We start from the raw sequence: 23,037 nt of genomic DNA, 5'->3' as shown, positions 1-23,037 counted from the left end.
CTTTCTAATAGTCCATGAAAAAAAATCTGCTTCTAGTGAATTTATTTTGAGCTACTGTACAATGAAATAAGAAAAAGAGAATTAAAGATTGATCCTGAATTACAATAAAAGCAATAACTTTAACAAAATGTTCACACATTTTTGTATTGCAGCCTAAGCTTGGAACTAGATCGATATAAATGACACTTCCATGTAAAAACTCATAAAATTTTGGATTTTTAGCAGCTTTATTAGCTATGTAAAGACAATGAACACCTCTTGCCATTGAAAGTGATGTGCAATGTCCCAGCAGAGCAAGATCTGATCCAAAGAATATTTTTCTTATTTTAAAAGACATGTCAATCCCACATTTTCACATACCTTCTGTGTCCTTTTTAACATTACTAACAAAACCCCTTTTTTCTACCTCCATTATTCTGCCAGCTCTGAATCCCTTGTGGAATTAACAGAGAGCAACCTGGAATTTGCTTCTCTTCTTGCCCATGTGAAACTGTCTTACAGCCCAGATTCCCTCAGGTCATTATGGTGTAAAACATGCCACAGTCAGCACTTTCACTTCTCCTGATGATGACATGTGGAGCAGAAAAAGTCCAAATTGAATCTCAAGATGCTGCTGGTACAATACACATATAAAATTACTTGTACAATCAAGCTCCTATTGTAGCATGGCTTTTTTTTAACAAAACAAGAATTATTTCAGCAACACACTGTATATTTTGTTCCCTTACACCTGTGAAAAATAGGAGAGTAGTAAAATCATCTCTCCCATTTTCCCCTTTCTGCATAGTCTTTCATATAGTGATGGGAAAACCTTTCAGGAAGAAAACATTCAGTAAGTAACACTGTTCACCCAGCTAGCAAAGACATGCACAGATTAACACTGTACTTACCACTCCCACAGGGAAAGCTAGAACAGCCATCATCCAGTCACGGAGGGAAATGAGTTTTTTCAGTTGCCTCTCTTGCTCTTGACTGTCATTCCCTCTCGTGAGAAGACTGGACAGGTCAGTCAAGACGCAAATCCCAAAAAAGACAGCCTGGATAACCTGCACGGAAGGGAAACACACTCTTGAACACCTCTTAATCTTTCTGTGCTCCTTCTCCCATCTCTTCTTCTCTTGAACAGAGATGACCAGCCCTTCAGCAGAGGGCAGGTCAGATACAGGCATGCATGAGGGATATTGCCACAGAACTGACATGGGGAGTGGGAATACACCAGTCTCTTAAATATGGGTAGAGTTTATTCACATAAAAGCCACGTGTGCTTCAAAGTGGTGCATCGATAGGGGGAATCCATGTGAGTGGAAGGACCATTCCAGAGGTGGCTTTCCACCCTCAGCTCAGATATGTGTCACCTGCTGGGAACTGAACTGCAGCCACCCCTTCCTGCGTCACTCCATGCAGCTCATCCCCAAAGCAATTGCCTCTGAGGCAGAAAAGTGAGGAATGCTCCCTGTGAGAAGGGAAAGAAACAGAAAGGAGTGTTTCCTTCCCTTGTGACAGGAGGTCTCTCTTGGAGATTCTGCCTGTCCCAGACACTCCATCTAAAGGCAAAGGAAGTGCCTGAGACTTCCTGACAGACACAGCACATGGCCCAGGTGTCAGCAAATCTATCTCTACTTCATCTCAGGTAGTGATGATAGAACGAGAAAGATGCAGGAGTTATTCGCTTACTTTTCCTGATGGCAGTCTGTAATTTTTTTTTTCAAATTTTCCTTTTTTGCATTTACGTATTTGTGTGCAATATAAGATTATCTGTGATATTAAATCGTTAGTTTAATCATCTGAACCCACTGATTTGGTTCAAACTTGACTCAATCTTAATGTGATCACTGAGTTTTTCTCCCTTAATTGGCTTAGTAAAACTGTAATAAGTTAGCTCAGGAATGCTCTTGCCTGAGGACTTGCACATCCTTTCTAGTACAGTTCAGAGGAAGTGCATGCAGCTTGTTTACTCCCCAAACTGGAAGCCCAGGTCACAAACCCACACACATCAGGTAATCTCAGGTAAGAAATTAACAAAACATGGGCTTGGTTCCCAAATTAGACAGTGATTAGTCAAAAAACATGAACACATGTATGCTTAGAATTCATACTTCATGTATTTTAAAGCAAGCATGGAGTTTAGAAGTCTTACTGTAAACTAAGTGTTCCACTGACCAAGCAGAAGATTACTCATAAGAAATAAGAATAGCATATACCCAGATGCTGCAATATACAATTTATTATTTGCATAGATCTTTGCAGCATTTACACTACAATAAGGCAAGACATGCAGGCAGGAAGGATGGACAGAGAGAAATACCAAACAGATGTTGGCTACCAGGAAGAAATCCAGAGATTTGTAATGACTGGATGGATTAAAGTACACTCTCTTCCTCAACAATCTTTATATGACCCAAACACTTGTAAGTTCTGGCTGTAAAGCTGTGAATGACAAACACTCAAATGGCCCCTGGATCTGCTTGCAATTCCGTTGCTGTTGCTTTCTCCTCTCCAGGCTGTAGCTACACAGAATTCGCTTGATAAACAGATGAAGCAACATTACAAAACATTCCCTGAAGCTGTGAGATGTGACAGACTACTAGTGCTAGAGCTGTATATTGCTGTATAGAAAGAGGTACTACTTTTTCAAATGACTGCTTGGAAAAGTTACAATCTTCCACATAATTTTTGAAAAGCCTTTTAAATGTAAGTTGGGGCTTCTTGGAACTACTAAGAACTCCTAATGCACTTTTTCATATTATTTGTTTGAAACAAGTACTTAGTAGAAAAAAAATCTTCCCATACTCAGCCCTGTTTTCCACCAAACAGATGGCCTATTTGGAGAGCTGAAATAGAAGAACTAATTATGCATTTGCTTGACTTATGAGGAGATATGATACCATCTACTATTCACTCAAGAGTGTGAATGCCAAACAAGACGGAGATGGGAAAAAAGTATAGCTAACAGTAATGAGATCAATCTGGGTGTTAAAAAGTTTAGGCTGAGCACCAGGAAATATTTCCTAACAGTTAGCTCCGTCAGACCATGAAATAGTTTCTCAGAGGAAGTGGTGGAAGCCTCATGGCTTGAGTCACTCAAACCAATATTGGACAAAACACTCAATAATGTACTGCAGGGAACAGCATTATGCTGGCAGAGTTTGGAAGAGTGACTAATGGATTGTTTGCAGCTCTAACTACAATTCCCTGAAATGGTCCCTCTCCAAAGAAACACAGACTCAAACAATCACACACCCACTTTCCAAGGGAATTGAGATTGTACATCCACTAATCAATCACAAACAGAGCAACTTCCCTCCCTATTATCCTCTTATGAACACAGAGCTTCCAGAGAAAATGTAATGATATCATTGGGAATGAAATCCCAATTAGGAGTGACAACCCCTGAAGGGAAATACCCAAAGATTTCAGAGGGTAGGTATGAAGCAGACTACTCTACAAAAACATTAACAAATAAAAATCCATATAGGAAAGAGAAAATTACATCCTCACTGAGAACATTCAGAGCAAATGAAAAACTTGTACAATGTTCAAAGAGGAACAGTTACAGCTTAGTCATACATGCACTCCATTCATTCTACTTCCTTTCCTTTCTAGAATGCACAAGAAAACTCTTCTGACACCTATCAACACCTGGGATTAGAGTTAGGACCTCCAGAGCTGCACGAGTCTCAGCAACATTAATTAAATAGAATCAGTGATGATTTACATCCTTTGTGGGTCTGGCATAGGAAAAGCACAGCGTGCAGCTAATGGTGTTTTTTGGTATGAAACAAAGTTTTAAAGCCCATGCTCCTCAGTATGAATGCTGTCTAACAAATATGAAAAAAGCACGGCAAGGAAATAGAAACTCTCTAAACAACGTTCTTCAAGGTACCCTGGTGTTACCTCAGATTTCAAAAGAAAAAATTATTATGAAAATTTATTTTTATTATTTTGAAAATTTGCAAGTGGTAAATCCATACATGAAACATCCTCAAGCTGTTTAACACAGCTGACTTTTTCCCCCTTGGAAATGTAAGCAAGAACAGTATTTCAAAGGAAATACTTTCCACTTTTGCCTCTAACTAGCGCTTGAAGGAAAACAGTGATTTAGAAAATGACAAATTTGACAGAAAACAGACAGAGCTTCCCTGTACCATGTAACAGTATAGATAAATAGTATAGATAGAATCAGAAACTTATGAGCAGAGTATGCAATCCCAAGACAATAACTGAACAGGTATAAAATACTGCTGATCCTTTTTCTCCTAGAAGCCTAAAGGGGCCACTGCTACTGGAGTTGATACTACAGTACCTTTAAACTGTGATAATGTAATGACAAGTAATAACAATGGCCATGTAAAGGATGTCAGTAAACAAAACTCAGAGCAGAGAAAACACTTGATAAGTTGCTGCAGGAGAAAAACAGCTATAAACATAAGATGAAACCAAGCAGCACAGAAACCTTCTCAAACAGTGAGCTGTGTTGAACTACATGGAATAAACTAATTGTATATGTCTATCTACTAAAAGAAAATAAAAACTTGCTTCAGTAGGACAGTTTTTTCACAAGGACTGCAGCTAATGACCTCCTCATACTACCCCTAATTTGACTTCTTAAGAGTCAAACAGAAAACCTATTTCCTCATAAATCTATATCCAGGGCATGGAGACCCCCTTCTCCCCCATGCCATGAAGCTCCATAGTGTGGACAAGATCTCTTGAGATTATGAAAATTTTGTTACTAGTCTTAACAAGGCAGAAAATCCCTCATTAAATTCACTGAATCTGGAATTTCATTCTCTTTCAAGTTCACTCTCAGAATCAGAAGCACTCCTTTGAGCTCTGGGCAGAACTGGAAAAGTCTCTGCAAGCACTAATACCATCCAAGGATAATTATTCCTCTACCTACCTGTGATTATGAAAAACCACTGTCCTTAAAAACACTTATCATTTTAGAGATTAACACCACTTACTTCATGACCTTCCATGAAATAAGGCTTCACTCTAGGCTGGCAGAAAGACAGCACTGCCAGAATAAAACATGGGAGCGACACTCACAAAATCCACAAGAAGTAACAAAAAAGCACTAAGTAAACGAACATAACCCACATGATAAAATGACTAATTCACAGAAGGGTGTCAGGGAAGCCCTACTGATCCATGGGGGCAGGGACTGGCAGGGGGCAGTCAGGGCACATCCCATCCCCAGCCAGTAGCCAGGCAGCCAGTGGCACAGGGGCAGTCCCAGCCTCAGGGCATCGGGCACCCCCTTTGGGACAGGCCACCCAGCTCACAGGGGGGGAACAGCCATAACCTGACCCATCAAACCACTCAGGCTTGAGACACATGTTGTATTTCCACAAGAAGATGGAAGTTCAGCTCTACCAGCATGCAAAATCAAATTGCTCAAAGTTGTAGGTTTTCTTGTATTTCAGGTTTTACAATCTGTCAAATAAAGAACATGGTCTGATTTTCCTCTTCAAACAACAGAAAATTATTTATAACCTTGGAGTATCTAATACTGCTCACCGTCACCTTTAATTTCTCCAGCCTCTAGACACCATCAATTGCTGTAACAAATGTACTATGCCTCAGCAATTAAGATGACTGTTTCAAGTGGTGTTGAGGATTTGGGCTGTTTGCAGGCACCTGTGGACAGGCTGCATCCTTAGCAACACTCGGTTACCTGTACTTGCAACATACAGAGGAAGTCCAGGATGAGAGATGGAGAATAACAAGATATTTTCAATAGAAAATGCTTCAAATGAAGTCATGGGTTGTAGCTGCTTAATAAATGTTACTGTTCTTGATTGTATGGAACTACTGATTGTTCTTGCCCATTGCCATTCCACCACCACCCACAGGCATACTGCTTTATTCTTCTCACTTCTCCTCTTGCTGTATCTTTGTCAGTTATGACAGCAAGCAGAAGCTGGACAACATTACAACATGAAGTCTTTGAATCAGAGATGCCACAGACTTCAGATAAGAAAAAGGTAGATCTTTGTGTCTACAGACAAATGAAAGAGAGACAAAGCAAAAAAATGCAAGAACCAAGAGCCTTTTAAATACTAAAATACAGTGTAATACATCTAAACACAAAATTTACAATTAATTAGGGTGCAAGAACCGTGAAAAAGTACAGTGTGCTACTCAGAATTAATATTTCTGTGCAAGGAATAGGGAAAAGTACTCGTATTTCAAAGGTCAGAAGTAAAAAAGAAGCATCACCCCAGAAGATTCACTGACAGTAAGCTGAGGCAAACAGGCAAGCTTATATCGCATCTTTTTCCATACCAGCTGCAAGTGCCATGGTTTTTTTAGGTTGCTTTGTTTCTTAAACAGGTTTCAACATCATAGGTCACTTCAATACAGAAAAGGATGAGCCCCTGGCCCATCAAAAGCCAGTAGTCTCAAAAAACAAATACATCATATACAGAAGAAAAGTAACAGACAAGGCAACGAAAACAGAATAAGCCAAAGGAATAGTCAACACAAATGCCATCTACTTTACTTTGAGTTGTTTACTGGTTAGGAACCTTAAAGTATTTCTCCTATCCCTCCTTTCTCTTTTATTTACATAAATTAGAACTAAAAACTAAACTAGTAAAACACGACATTTCTATCAGAAGAGACATTAGAACCTCAGTAACTGGAAAAAGGGACAGCCTTATAAATGTCCAGCACTGTCCTCATCCAAGCTAATGACTCATGTCTCCCTTTGCAGCCTTCGGGGGGGGACGGCTCTTGTACCCAGCATGTTGCTGGGTATGAAGACTAGTCCTTAGTAGGAAATTTAACTTCATTTTCATGGTTTAGTCATAAGATATGAATCAGCTTATAAAACATGCCTAATCCCTCACCGCATTATGTAAGTTCAGGGACTCCTTTAAATATAATCCTTTACATTCTACATAACCTCCTGTGGTCTCTTTCTTTGAAGCCCACTGGCATTGTCCAAATACAACCAAAGATGGGTTTTTAAACCACTGAGATTATATAGATATAAAAAAGAATAAAATCTACTAAGACATGAATATGCATAGAAGAAAAAATTGTTTGACTCTTGGGTCTAGTTTTTATAGGTACTACACTGTTCAACTCCTAGTGATTAAGCACCTATTATGAAGGTGTGGGACAGGGAGCAAGCTGTGTAAGATAACAAGATCTTGTGTTTCCTTGACAAGAGATGCCTTTTAAATTATGTCTGTTGGAATACAAGATGTGTTTTAATCTGGACAGACAAAAAAGCAGCTCAACAGGCTCTTCCTTTGTCTTTTCATCTTCCCTCCTCTTAACCCAGGAAAATCCCTTACTCTGTTACTCTTACTGGAAAGGTTAACTTAGACCATTCAGTTTTAACATGATTCTTGACTGTCTTGTAAAATTTGAAATAACGTATTTGTGCTAACATAGTTTTAAAGCAGTTTTTATAATACTTTAAGTACTTCTTAAGGACAAATATTCCTTACTACAGCAAATTAAACCGAAATTCGGTACACTAGCAAACAAATTTGGAAATGTTATAGTCTTCGACAGCAACAGAAGCATCTTTATTCTTTTTACATGGGTGCAATACCACCAGGAAAAAAAATCCATAGTGGACAACTGAGGAATTCATTTTTAAGTGCTACTCTATCTCAGCTGAGTTGCATAGATGACATTTCTAACATGATCTCAGCATGACAGAGTGTATGCCATCTGGCTCAGAAGTGCTAGCAGCCTGCAATCCATTGCACATATCCAATGAAGAGATGGAATGGACAATGTACTAAAGAAATATAATAAGAATTTGAACAGATGCTGAGAAAGTACTACATTTTCTCAAATCCTTTGCAACTATATCAGCTGTGTCATTCCTCTCCAACATCATGTCAGTCTTTTTCTTAGATGTTCATATATCTTACTTTGATATTGGCTAATACATTCAAAGAAGCATGAAGCTTATTGTTGCAGTACTTAAGAAATTATTATTCTACTTTTATCTTTATCTTTTTAATTGTTTTGACTAAACTCATTTTCTAATAATCCCCATCTTCTTCCTTGCTCTCTTACACTGTCTATAGAAAAGCTGCCATTACTACTTATTGTATCCTGCTTATAAGACAGTGTAATTTCATTAAATTTATATAATCCATTCAGCAAACATGTATAATACAGTTTATTCAGAATAGATTATCATTTTATTAAGTTATATATTTTATGTTTTTCTTTAGTAAAGCTTAATCCTATTAGGATTATACACTGCTCAGAAGGTTATGTCATTATTTTGGCATAAATGATCATTTTACACATTTTAGCATGATTGGTACACTCTCTGCAGTAGTGCCCTTGCAGTTAAGGCAGGAAAAGCAGCCCTCTAGACAATGTTTGGGACAGCTAGCTAAGAAGGTAAGACTTGTTCTACAGCTGTCTGTGCTAAAATGAGCTTTAGGATAGGGTTTCCCATGGCTGGAAAGCCCATGCAGTTTGTAAATTAGCTACCCCCAAAAAGAAACTGCATTTTATTAAGTACAAAACTTTATTTTAAAAATGGTTTGCTCAAAACCCCAGAAACTTCTGCCTTGCACCAAATTTTTCATGTTTAGAAATACAGTTTGAATACCACTACAGGGAAGCAATTTTGACTAATCAAAGAGTAACTGATTTTGCTTTTAATTTCTTCCCTTTTAATGAATAAGGTAATAGCTGCCTTCTAAACTCCTGAATTTAGATAAGGCCATTACAAATGTATCTCAGCAACATGGGGACAGATCTGGAAATGCAAATGAGAAAGTCACTACAATCTTCTGAGACACAGCAACCTCACTGCTGTCCTACTGTAGCTTAGGAAATAAAAGGTTTTAAAGTTTTGTTTCCTGAGCACTGTGAAAATAGTAATGAATGATTCCACACATCAGTCCAGAAAGACAGGCTTTACATGATATGCATCTAAGTTGGGCAATTCTCCTTCTCTCCAGGGAAGGTAAGGGAAGGAGACACTGAGGGCTTTATCCCACTTTGTCATTCATCCAACAATACACAAATAAGTCAGCTGCAAACTCATATTGCGGAAAACAGCTCAAATCTCTGATCAGGCTCATCTTCAGCTTTTGCTTAAACTCTTCTTCCTTGCACACTGCTGCAGCAGCTGAAGCATAACTTGTGACAGGTAAAGTATATTCATAAATAAAGTTATTACTAAAATAAAGGTTTTCTGCAATTTAGACCACAGCAAAGGATGCTGCTATTCAAGCTCCACTTGAAGAAAAGACAGGACATAATTTTGAACATAATTATAAAGCATGTGGTTCAATGAAAGGTGATCTAACATGTTATACTGTCCTCATAAACAAGACTGTTCTTTACACAGCACTCCAAGGAAGACACTGTTCTAAAGAGTTGCATTTTGGGAGAAAAAAAAATCTCATTATCTCACATCTCTAAAGAAACCATGGGAAAACCCCTGATATAAACTAACTGCATTTAAATTAAAAATACAAGCGGGGGTTAAGCATTCACTAGGTGTGTGGCATTCCAACCACAGATGATAACACTTCCCTGCTTTCATTGTCTTTCTTATGAATCAATCTCAGAGGAAATGAAGGATTTGTTTCCTGATTGTTGTTGGTGAAAGCAAGGCAGGGGGAAATGAGCTGGCCAAGGCAGCAAGGCACTCCAGGGGTGAACTCAGGTGTCCTGACCCCTAGGCAGTTCTTCAGGCTTGTATCAAGGTTATTTTCCATACACCTACACTCACTCTTATAGAAACAGCCATTTCCAATGCACACATTTCATTCCTTTCAAATGCAGCCATACTTCTGTATGTATGTACTAATAGTGTAAATCCAAATATTTCTCCTCTTATGTAGCTCACAGTGATCAGAGTTTTTAAAATCTTCTTTAGTGCACTGTGTCTTTAATAGTTAGATACTATAATTCTGACCAGCTGATCTATTTCTGCCAAAAAACTAGAGTTACCAAGGTGTCTAATACCTTTGGAGATCTTCTTGTCCATTATACCACGCCCAACTTCACTGCTCTTACATCATATTTCATACAGCAAATATTGATTTTGAACAACACTAGGGGTAAATATGTATTTTTAATTTTTCCTCTTGTTTTGCTCCATATGAGTAAGTTTGATGCACTGCAATGTCAACATGGGGTACACTTGGCTTCTCAGCATGCCTGTAGGACAGATCAAAGAGTAGAAGCAGCACAACAACCTCATCTGCTACCTGGAGACTGTCTTTGGAGAGAGTGGTCTGAAAAAAAAAATCAGCATAGAACCATATCTTTCCCTATTTGCTCATGAACAGACACAGCTCAAACCTGTCCCACTCTTTCTTACCGTAACCAACTTTAACTGTTTCTTGAATTTCCAAACTAACCTTTCAGACATATCTGTTTATTGTACTTCTGGCTTACTCACTACTTTACATTTCATTTGCAAAAGAAAAAAGAGATTAACTAAATGGAAGTTTAAATTTACATCTCCTTACATATTAGGGGAAGCCACTTTATGACAACTACCTGATATTAAACCAGGTTCCAAACCCATGAAATTTAGATATTCTCCATCAGCAATTAATGTCTTTTTCAGTCAGTAAGCACTACAAGTTCAACAATAGGCTGCCCTTTCTTCTCGAAGAAACAGAAGGCTCAAACAACACCTGTAGTGGCAGGTAAGAAAGTAGCAAATCACTCCAGTAAAGAAAGCTTTGCTGAAGCCTAGTTCTGGTAGCAGCGAGCAAGGTGATTTGATTTTCCATGGCAAGAAAAGCACTTTGTAGTAGCTTGTAAATATGGCAGCCTGGCATGGAAAAAAAAAAGGCATTTGTGCCTACCAAAGAACACAGCCTACTAGTCAGCGAAGCAGGACACACCAGGAAATGCCCAAGCATCAAGTGGCCACTGCAAAACTCTTGGTCCTCCCAACACTCCTGCCTCCATGCTCCAGGTGGGTACATGCACGTGCACTCCCAATTAGCACAGCAGCTGTAATTGTCATGCAGCTGGGGACAAGGGCTGTGCCCCTGCACATGCTGGGCATGCTGAGTCACCAGAGGAACTCCCTGGGCAGTCCCGGGAACTCCCCAGCTAGTTTCTGTACAGATGAGATAATTGATTGATAGCTACTGGAACCCGCCCCGGGCAGTCCCAGCCCCACCAGAGGTCTGAGGCATCGATAAAAGAACTGCACAGGCAGTCCCAGCACATGCTAACAAGAAAATCAACTGCGTGTCAGAGCCTGGGGAGGCAGGGAGTTCCCAGCAGCCCTGGGAACAACCCAGGCAGATCCTGCTTTGCTCATACGATGTAAACGGTGAACTAATGGACACTCCTTATCTATTGAGATATGTATATCATTGAACCAGACAACTTTTTGCACACAGATGAGATGATTTTAACTAGAAATTCATCATGTATACACCGCAGTGTTGACAAGGGGCTGCAGGCCAGCTGAAGCAAACCAGAGGTTGGGGGGGTTCTCATCCAAATGAGCTGAAAATGCTGCCACGAGGATACCTGTGATGGAGTCTCCTATCATCACCTGGTGAGAAACTGGCCTTACTGTCACATCAGTGACAACAGCAACACAACATTGTTAGCTAACATGTAAACCAATGTGTGTGTAACATGAACCAGAACAGTTTCTTAAGAAAATGAGTCTACCACCACATAAACTGGCCACAGTGAAATGCCACACAGATTTAAAACATTATCCTAGAGTATAAGAACATTGGTCCAAGTAAATGTATCTGATGTTATTGTCTGATTTTATGTAAGGTACCTCTAATTCCAGCTTGCAGAATACATACTCTTTTCCCAAAATACTTTGTAAATACTTTACAGTATTCTGCCCAGTTCTTCACAATACAAAAAACCAGCTGGTTGCCCAGATAATGTTTATAAACACTGGAGGCTTTTAGGCCACACCCAATTGTTTATAATCTGGCAGTAGCCCATTGCAGCACCAGGCCCAGACACCCCTGCAACAGAACAAGAACCTCAGCAGTCCAGGCCACCTGTAACCACTCAACAAGAAACTTCCCACCGGAGTCCCGGAGCAGAGCTGCTCAGCAGCCCCTATCAGCATGCCCATCTTGAGACATTCATTTCTGACTAACAGCGAGACTGGGTCACATTCAACCTCTAGCTGTGAATCAGCCAAGAATCCTGGCTCAGAGATGTGTTACAAATTTTATATGAAACAGCCTGACCAGGGCATTGGATCCTTCCTTCCATGTCATGAAATCAAGGCCAACTACTCAATGCAGAGTTGAGCTGAGTCCACCTGGACTTTGAGCACCATAAAGGGCTGTTCTGTTTACACTCAGCAAAGCTAGGTTTGGATTATGCCTGTACCCACCAGGAGGTTCAGGTGCAACACTGCACAGTGTTTTTAGATACCTGGCTAAAGTGGAAAGCACAGCTCTCACACAACACTAATTTCCAAGGAGCAGACCATAAAGTGAGATGAAAATAAAGCAAAAATAAACTGGATATAGTAAGGTAAAGAAGTATGTCTGGAATCCCAACCTCTCCTGCAAGGCACATACCTGCAGAATTTAAGTGACCTCAGTCAATTTCTTGTGTGAGATGAGCACTCACACCTTGACAACCAAGAAGGGCTTTATGAGTCCAGCTTTAACTTTTGGGACTACTTGCTGTAACATACAGTGGAAAGAAAAGACAAATTCTTTGTATCAACTTTTATGCAGTATCAGAGTATATTACTTGCTAACAGATGCACCTTCTACACCCATTTCAACCCAAACTGAGCTTAAAGAATAATTCCTGTCTTCAAGAAGATACATATTACTGACAATATCAAAGATATTATGCCCAGCTTTCCTGATAAGTTGTGCTAGTTTAGGAGAGAGCCCACAGATATCTTTGGAACTTATACTGAGGTTCCAGCCCTGTGCCTGTATTTCACTATAAAAACTCTCTGCTAAAACACTTTATCTGGAGCAAGAAATAGGAATCAGAAACAAGGACTACTTCCTCCTGTCCCATCCTTCCCCACACAACATGCAAACTGGACAGCCACGACTCTAAGTACAGCTCTTTGTGAATGCTGTCTACCATCTTGCCACTAAAGTAATTGTTTTCTTGGGGCAAAAACCAATATATTTTAGAAGTCGCACTGCAGAGCTCATAAATATCACATTTCTTCATGCATTCCTGAAACATCAAGGAAAACACATGCTGGAGATGTTTTTCAAGTTCTTGAGTTAACGCAATCAGTTTACTTTGTTCTTCCCACTCCACTGAAGGGAAGAAGCATGTGTGAATGCTGGCCATACCCAAAGTTTGCTGTCAAGATCAGCCATTTTACTTCTTTATTTCTATTTATAAACACAGTTAGGTATTACAAGAGCCAGACTATTTAGCCATGAAGACTGTCAAAACAGATAATGTACTGTGTCTCACTGAATTACAAACTGGCTGGGTGCCTAGCCTATTGACTGCAAAAGTCCACTCCATTACAGCTCCAGCCATGTCTTCTATCTACTTCAAAAAGGTTTTTAAAAGCAGACAACTGTGAAATGACTATATGGATCATACAATTTTATTTTTTTTTTAACCAACTCCTTCTGTTGGTTACCTGCAATTATTGACTACTAGTTCTGATGCCAACTCAGGAAGAGTAATACTTTACCAGAAAATCTAACTGATGACCTTCAGTATGAGATACCACTCAGCAGTAATCTCCCACAGTATCCACACAGATGTGCGTTCACTTACTCTGCAGGAATTAGTGCTCTAATAAATTGTTTTCCTTACATGTTTAGGGAACACGTGCAGCCACAGTACAATCAAAATTAGTATTACATTTCAAGAAACCGAGTCCTTGGTGTAGTAGCAGTTACAACACAGTGACAGCTCTTATGAGAACCATGAAATTTTGTTTGACTCACTGCAGGCATTGCTTGTATCTGCTTCCAAAATATGCACAATAAATAACTAAAAAAATAGCACCTGCAAGTATGGCAAATTGAATACAGGTAGGCAAACATCTTCTTTTGAGTGGAAAACACTGAAACAAAACAATAACCCAGAAAATACACATGGATTCCAAGTTAGAATACCAGAGCTTGCCTTTATATGAAACTGCATTATCTATCAGAGGAAAATACAATTTAAATACTGGTTTGATTTACAAAATGCTAGACATTCAATCATCAACTTGCATACATGCAGTGAAGTAAAAGCATATTGTGCTTCCCTGCAAAGGGCTTTCTTCTCAAGAAGCATTGTTTATCCAGCTATGAACATAGTCAAAACATGTACTTCATCTAAAAGCAAAACATTATATGATATTGAAATAAAGTAGTATTATAATTAATATAAAACTACTACTTCAGGAATTTCCTGTCTATAATTACAACACCTGTATTAATGCCAAGGTCAGCATGTTAATCCATAGTCAATTTGAAAAATAAGCACAACATATCTACAGCAAAAATGGTCATATTTTAACCAAGTGTTTATTGACCTTGTATGGTAAAAGGATAACTATCATATCATGATGTCCATATTTTAAATGTATTTAGCTGAAAAAAAATTTATCAATCTGCATATCACAGTATTACTACGGCATTATGATTGCTTCTCTGTTGTAGTGTGTTTGTTAAGTCCATTTAATTCTTCCCCCATTTTATGTATCTGCTCCCTCCCATTTTGTGTAAATTGGTTCTGCCCTCCTCAGTTTTCCCACCACAGCCCCGCCAGTTATATTGTCAATCTTTTAGGTTATATAATTCCTCCTCCCCTTTTTCCCTTATATGTATGCTTTTCCTCCTCTCTGGGCCAGTCAATCACCCCCTCACTCCACCTAGTATTCCAGAAGCTTCTCCTCTTTGGGGGTTGTGGTTGGCTGTGGTCCCGGGGCCCCTCCCATACCTGGTACCTATTGGGCTCTCCACTATGTCACTTGTGTTAAGCTCATCCCCTCTTCTCCCCCTATTGGTCTTCTGTAAACGCCTGCAGGATCCACCCCCTTCCCTTTATAACCCTGAGGCACCTTTTGTTCTGGGTCATTCGCTGGTACGTCAGGGCATCCCTCCCTGGCTGGCACCGTGGGCTTCTCAATAAGCCAAGTTCGCCCCCAGCGAGTGTCCAGCTCCTTCCATCTCGTCGTTTAACAGCGATCCAGTCCGCAACCAGCACAGCCCGAGGCCTTACGACCCGAGGGGCGCTGGCAGGTTCTGCAGCGAGGTGTCAGCCTTAACCTCAGCTAGCCGGACTCTGACCTTCTCTGCTCTTGAAGGCCAAATACACCTCGCTGCACTTCTCTCCAGAAATTTTCCTACCCTTATTTTGTTTTTTGTCATTACCACTTCCCAGGTTTTCAGACTCAAGATGGAGAAATTATTAGAGGCACTCTTGCCTCTCCAAACAACTCAAGAAATCAGAGAAGGAACCTGAAAGGATCTAAAGTATCTCAGTTCTAGGTTTGCTTTCCCTTAATAGCCCTCAGTAAATTAGAAATTATTTTGCTGTTAAATACACAGAGAGCCAGCTTCAGATAGGAGTTTCTCTTTGGTGTTATCAGACCGTTATCATCTTTTGAAGAAACTTGAAACTGATCAAAGAGATTATCTGTTTATTTCTTATGCAGCTCTTATTTAAATTATTCCAAATGTCATATGGAAAGGATGCTTTACATGGAACTGTCATAAACGAGCCTAAACAATATCAATGCACATTACTCAGCAGTGTACACTGAGTGTAAACATCCATATATTGTAATATTTCTCTCCAGCTATGATTTTTTAAAAACCAACAGAAAATCATGAAGCAGAGACCAATAAATTGCTAACTATATTAATAAAACCTCAAAAACAATTATGTCTGCTTCCCCAGTTTTAATTTCTTTATTCTTATCCGTGGTAATCTTTTTAAAGAACTAATAAAAGAGATTTTTCATATATAATTTTTTCATAGGCCATCATATTTATTTAGATCAAAAAGAGGAGTAAGATTTACAGCAGAGATGTTCCCTATCAGTGGTTATTTCATAAGAAGGCAAAATAGTACATCTGTTAACTGCACTGTTACATAATAGCACAGGAAGAACAACCAAGAGCAAAGCAGACAAATCTACAGTAATTTGCTGTTTTGTAACCCAAACCAGCGCTTTAAATTCAGCTTGAAAAAAATACAGGAAACACTACTGTAGCTGGACAAAACAAAAAAAAAAAGGCAATTTCCTTGTGGTAAGATATACTTAGTAAGCAGACTGCTACATTTTGCACTACTTGCCATTTTTGGATAAAGCTTCTGGTGAAGGAAACTGTAGAGAAATAAGGCCTAAGGCATTGATGCCATGTGAGCATTACAAAAACGTGACACTGAACACAACCACCTAGTCAACCCCAGGCAGAAAAAAGGACTCCAGAGTTCAGGAAGGTAACCAGACTTGTAAGGGCCAAAACCAAGTAACACAATGGCAATCACTTCCCCTAAAAAATGAAATCTTGGTTTTTGATGTACTGCTTATATTTTCTTGTACTAGAAAACCGTGACTAAAATGGTGCATTTATTTTATTTCTGTTAGATAAGTATCATGACTGGTGATAGGCTGGAATATGCTAAATATCTCCAAGCAGAATTCTGGACAGTTCTGAACTAAATAAATGATCTTAACATCAGATGTGTTGCAAATGCAAAGAAAAACGTAAAATAACACATTATGTATTTAAATTACATACTAAAAAACTGTATGTTTTCGGTAGTAAGTAAAAACAGATTTAGTATTTCTTTTCACAATGCTCTACAAGATTTTAGAGGTAGTAGATATTATCCTCCCACACCTCATTGTTATTTGCAGGTGAGTAGGAGGAAAACCAGTTTTCCTACTTTCTAACTCCCAGCTGGTTTCTCACTGAATTGATTCTTCTTCATTCTGTGTGAATGAAATAGTTACTGAACTAACCTAATGAATAACAATAAATACTTTCTCTGTATCTGCAGAGGAGAGCAGTGTTGTCAAAAAAAGCAATTAATACTGAAGGAAACTCTAACTTTGGTCCTTAACCATTACCTTTAAATAGTTCTGTGGTGTGGCTCCTGTTAAAAACTTCAATAGCACAGTCTCCATCTAGATTTAACAGGAACTACTGAAAAATCTGCATGTGTAGTACATGCTTATAAAAGTACCTGAAAATATGCTGTACTAGGATACATGATGGATTATGAGCATGTTACACTATCACACATGCAGCAAACAGGATCATCACCAGTGAGATCCTTAGCAGACAATGGGATTGAGCAGTTCAGTACAACACAACAGAAAGAGATGGATGTGTAACTGTAGAAGAGTGGAGGTTTCCAACTTACAAGTCAGAACTGAGGTGGATGAAGTCCTAGGCAACCTCGGTCAGTGTTAACATATCTAAGGGGTTGGACTAGATGACCTCATAGCTTCCCTTCCAACCTGAGTGATCCTATGATTACATTATGTCTGGGGCTTCATGTAAGGAAAGTGTTCAGCTGCACCAAGGATTGTGAAATCTCTTCATTGTTTGTGAAATTCTCATATCTCTTGAATGACTCCAGCTGATCACAACATTTTAAACACTTCTGAACTATTCTCACAATCTACTGAAGGAATTTTCCTATGGTCATTACAGGTTTAAACTTCACATGAGGATTCTGGTGAACTGACACTGGTAAGACTTCAAACATGTTACTCAGAGGGCAAAAAAAAGTCAGGGGACACAGACCAACTAAAGATTTGAGTGTAAAGTTGTATACTAGACTATCATTAACTAAGAGGTACTCAGTAGCACCCGGTTGTGATTTTATATGCGTATATAGAAATTTTTTTGAATCAAAAAAATTCAAACCCTATCCAAGTTGTCACCCATGTAAATCTGGAAATCATTCTGCAATTGCAACATCTGCACTTGACAGGTTCAACTCATCCATTAGAATAAAGAAGAGTTATCTGTGCATGTTTAGGCATGTACCTTACTGATTCTTTCACTGCCATTTTCTGTCTAAACAGGTCAGGAAGTTTTTACACACACACATACCAGAACTGCCTTTTAAGTCTATAGTGACTGTTCAAAATCTGTTTCTATCTCCATGAAACCGAAAGACATTGAAACAAATAGCTTTGTCTTTTCTATGTGACTTTACAGTCCACTGTTTTTCAATCCTACAAAGAATTCTTACTCATACCATGTCAAATTTCTGGTTCACATTAAAGGGATGCTATCCATTCATTGGTGAGGTCTTCATTATAGATCCTGGATCCACCTTGCTGGTGTCAGCAGCAAACTAACACCAATTCAGCTTTTAACCAAGATGTGCAATGTTGATAAAAAAGTTATCACTTCAGTATCAGCCAGGCAAGTTGCATATGAAATGCAGCACTAATGTAATTTCTTGAAAAAGCTTATTAAAGTTTTGCAGGTAGTTTTTCCAACAGCTAATGGTATGTTATGAAAGTGCTTATCAACTAGGAGAATAAGGATTTGAATTCCCATAGGTGGTTGCTCATATCTGTGTTCAATATAGACAAGACAATAACAAACTAGTATGAAATTATCTTTTCACTTAGTTGAGTACTTTGTTAGTTAAAATATAAGAGGCAAGATACAGATGTAACCAAAGTTATTTTCTCTGTTGCTGGAATCGAAAGCTTCAGTTTGTCTTGGGAGACTAGAGTCTTCCAGTTTAATACCTTGGACATGTACACTCCTCAAAAGGAGTCTGCCATTCCTCACCACTGATCCTGAAAGCTGGAGCTAGAACCCTGAACCCCCTTAACCCTAATAGGGGACTGCATTTTAGATTAGCGCTGAAGAGTATTGAAAATAGATATTCACGTTATTGCTGAGCAGTGCTTGCACCAAGTCCAGGCTTCTTCTGCCTTTCACACTGCCCCACCAGTGAGGAAGCTGGGGGTGAACAAGAAGCTGGGAAGAGACACACTTGGGACAGCCGATTCCAAGAGACCAAAGGGGTATCTCACAGCATACGGTATCATGTTCCTTACATAAACTGGCAGGAAAAAAAGGAAGAGGGGAATGTTTGGAGTGACGGTGTCCGTCTTCCAGAGTAACGGCAATGTGTGACAGAGCCCTGCTTTCCTGAAGATGGCTGAACACCTGCCTGCCCAGGCAAAGTGGCAAAAAACTTGTTTTCCTTTGCTTGTGTGCATGGCTTTTGCTTTTCCTATTGAACTGCCTTTACCTCAACCCACAGGTTTTCTCCCTTTTACTCTCCTGATTCTCACCCCCATCCCACCACAGGGGGATGAGCAAGGGCTGCATATGGTGCTCTGTTGCTGGCCAGGGTTAAATCATGACTACTCTACTACTGCTGCTGGTTACTGAATTTTAACTGCAGCAAAGTTTCTGAAAAAAGTAATTTTTCTAAGCATTTGGAGAATGCTATAGAAAATGTCTACATGAAGGACTTTGAGATAAGCTGCACTGAAGGGCCATAACCGATTCCTCTACATACTGTGGCAAAATTAAGCTGCTGGTTTTTCTTTTATGAATTTCTTCCTTGATGTTCGGAACATTTGATAAAATATCCTACATATTAAGGCAACAAATATTCACTAATGTAGTAAAAAAATACTGTATTACTGATTTGTCTGAAGAAACTGTGAAGAAGAATTACAGCTAGTATTTATAAGAAATTTAACATTTAACATTTACAGGTAGGACTTTAAACTGATAAAGAAACCTACTACAATTCATAGCCCAAGGTATAAAGCAGTGGAAAATAACATTTTACCTGAACACATCATCCAGGGAAGTACAATAGCTACTTTTATCGTCAATTTTCTAGATTAAGTGAAGCCCAGAGAATTTACTCCCTGTGATGACATCTTATAGCTCAGGACATTCTGGAAGAAGACAGTCAAAACTCTTGATTGACCAAGACTCATTAAATTATCCTTTTGACCTTGATAGAAGTCAGTTGGCAGAAATTCTTCATGATTTGATTATCTCCCTCTCCTATAGACATCTTTTGAATGTTCATATTTAAATATAGACATACACACTTCTAAATAAACACCACTTACATCTGTCTCTTGCTAATAAAGCAATGCACAGATGATAATTCTATCATGGAAAAAAAATATTTTCAGCTACAGACCTTGACAAGGAGCTCAAAAATTTAAATGAGTGCTTCAGTTTGCCTGCTTACCAGATTAAACAGGCATTTCTAAATGGTATCTGCTTCATGGAAGAAAGAAAATTAGACTGACTCTGGCTAAAGGCCATGTCTTGAACTTTCCATTTCCTCTATGTCTACATACAAAGTGAAGACAAGATGCAAGCACTACCAGATGATAACGATGTGTACTTCTAAGGTGTACATGGCAACGCAAGGTGGAAACTAGAGGCCTTAAAATTGGATGAAGAATGCAAAGAAACTCTAGCAGTAAAAAAATTACATCCTGATTTGGAAAAGAGTAGAAAAATAAAACAAGCCTGATTTTCACAGTAAAATTATTAGAAGCATATCTGGACTATGATTAAGAGAATATAAACACCTAAAATCCTTTTGCTGCCATGATTGTTTACTACTAATTAAGCAGATAATTTTTTCACACTCCATTTGCAGCAGCATCTTCTGTTTGAAGTGTTGTGAAGATGTTGTGTTTGTCCAACACAAACACTTGTAAATTTCACTTTTTGATGGTTCTACACTTTGATCAATTCAGTGTCTTTCATGACTTCAAGAAAATTGGATTTTAGAGACTTATAAAATTTCCTAAGAACTGACCATATGAAACACTTGATGACCTCTAACTTTGGCTCTTTACATGGTTGTCCATGTCACAGATGAGGTGAGAAAATGAAAGCTGTGGAAAAGTCATAGTGAGGATAAATAGCAATGTTGCTTCCTTTTGTGGCTATGGTTCTTTATAAAATACTTGGACATACCTCATGATTGGCAAAGGTCTGAAGCACAGTTTATTCAAAGACCAACAAGAAAATGAAGAGGGAAGGATGTTTACAATAGAAGTCTGATAGCTGTAAGCTTACAGCTCAAATCAGATTAATGACTTGGGATGTAGACTTTCAACTGATAAAAATGTGGAAGTCACTGTCATATGATTACAGATTAAAATGGCAGCCACTCTTAAGATCAGGTGTATCTGGAAACCATTCACTACATTAACTGGCATTCTGCAGAGGTAGATACCCCTTATCTGAGTATAAGAGCAAAGGCTCTTAGCACAGGACAAACCAAGCACTAGCACAAAGTAAAACACCTGACACTAAAACTGACTCTGATTGTAGAAGTAATTAGGATTCATGCCTTCTTGACATGCTTTTAACAGAAAACTCTAGATCTTCAGACTTTCTTTTTAGATCATTTGCTTTAAGTCAAAAAGATTTTTGGGCCACATAGCTCAAAGAGATACTCAGGAATTATTCAGAGAATACTAATTTCAAGCTCTGGGATGGGAACGCAAAAAACGTATACATAATAAAACATGCTTAGAAAATACTCTTGTGAGAAAAAGAAAAAACCATGAACCCTTATTCTCCCCACAGAAAAGTGTTTATTAATGAGATAACTGAAAGCTGTAAACAAAAATCTAAAGTAAACATAAAACCCAAAGGAGGTTGTGAATTAACTTGACCCTATCCACTTCACTACATAAATGCAATGCTTTTTGCTGTGTATGGCACAACCTCCTCTCTTTTATAATCCTAAGTACATATAGTCTCTCTCATGAATCACTAAACCTTTTGGCTAGGGTTGGCATTGCCTTTTGTCCTGAAAAGAGAGGGTGCACTCCACAGCCATGAAAGCTGAATCTCCTCCCAGGCTGCCCCAGCTCAGCACCACAGGTTGCCTTTCCAAGCAGGGAGAGAAGGGCAGGCACCCAGGAACCAAGCAGCAGGCCACCTGTAGGCAAGGCTTGGCTGGAAGGCCTCAGCAATCTGTCCCCAGCTGCCCCCACTTCCCCATGAGGAAGAGGGTAAGCTGCACACCACTGCCTTCAGCCAGGTCTCACCTGCAGCCACCCCTGAGCATTACTGCCAACCAGCGACTGCAGCAGCAACAAAACACGGCCCTGACACCCAAATGCCAGCCATACAGAGGCTTAACCATTTACATAACCACGGACTACAAAATACACTAACAAATAAGGGCACACGCAATATTCAAGATCAGAAAGGCTGACAGGGCAATGCATTCCTCCCCAAAGCATGCACACAGCTGCCTCAGCCCAGATCCATTTGAAGATGGATCCTTCTGGCAGAAGGGCCTGAAATCAGGGATTGATCCATGGGGATCCAGGAAATATGGATGATATGTCTTTGCAATCTCTTTCACTGCAAATCACTGATCCTTTATGAATTTTCAAACAAGTAATGAATATCGAGAGAGAAAAATTGTCCAGCACAGTGAAGCAATAATCCACAGACATGAAACACATTCCGCATTTCTCGCCTCATTCAACTCCACAGCTACAAGAAGACAGTAGCACAGTAAACAAGCCTCCTCCTCCTCAACACACTTCAACTCATTCTTCCCACACACAGCTGCCACTATCATGCATATTTCAAAGCCTCCATCTGGGCTTGACAACTGTACCTTCCTTTCTTCCAGCCAACAGAAATACACGTCCTACTCAAATCGGCATGGATGATACTGTGCTGTTTATTTCAAAAAAGAAGCTGTTCCACAAGTAGGTCATGTGGGTGGAAGCCTCCATGCTAACCTACATGTTCGCTGTGTAGGTTAGAGCTGAGCTACCCTACATTCATTTTTCCCTCTTTCCAGCTAGAAATTGTCTTCAGGCAGCATGTGAGGACTCATGGTACTTGTCCAGGCTGCTGAATGCCTGGTTCTTCTGCATAAACACCTACTGTTCACACAGGGATTAACTTCACAGTATACACCCAGCAGGTTAAACATTTCCCAGAGATTCTTCATTTATGCCACATATGGTGCACAGTGCAGGTACACCTCCTTCTGTCCAGAAATATGTCCATGATTCCAACAGCTGTTGCAGACTGAAGATGTCCTGAACTCAGCATGCACACAGGCAAATCTTCAGTC

At 39.3% G+C, this 23,037-nt stretch overlaps 1 protein-coding gene across 1 annotated transcript in view; it reads right to left on the bottom strand.

The window, feature by feature from the left end:
- The window catches only part of AIG1 (androgen induced 1), a 123,185-nt gene that overhangs the window by 85,694 nt on the left and 14,454 nt on the right, over positions 1 to 23,037 (bottom strand). The window contains exon 2 of the mRNA XM_059467868.1: positions 891 to 1,046. Within this exon, the coding sequence (XP_059323851.1) occupies positions 891 to 1,046 (156 nt within the window). The remainder of the gene's footprint in view (positions 1 to 890; positions 1,047 to 23,037) is intronic.

The sequence above is a fragment of the Ammospiza nelsoni genome, chromosome 3, assembly GCF_027579445.1.
Source record: "Ammospiza nelsoni isolate bAmmNel1 chromosome 3, bAmmNel1.pri, whole genome shotgun sequence".
Classification (NCBI taxonomy): domain Eukaryota; kingdom Metazoa; phylum Chordata; class Aves; order Passeriformes; family Passerellidae; genus Ammospiza; species Ammospiza nelsoni.
The sequence above is the reverse complement of the archived record's forward strand: the minus strand, read 5'-3'. Positions and strand labels throughout refer to the sequence as shown.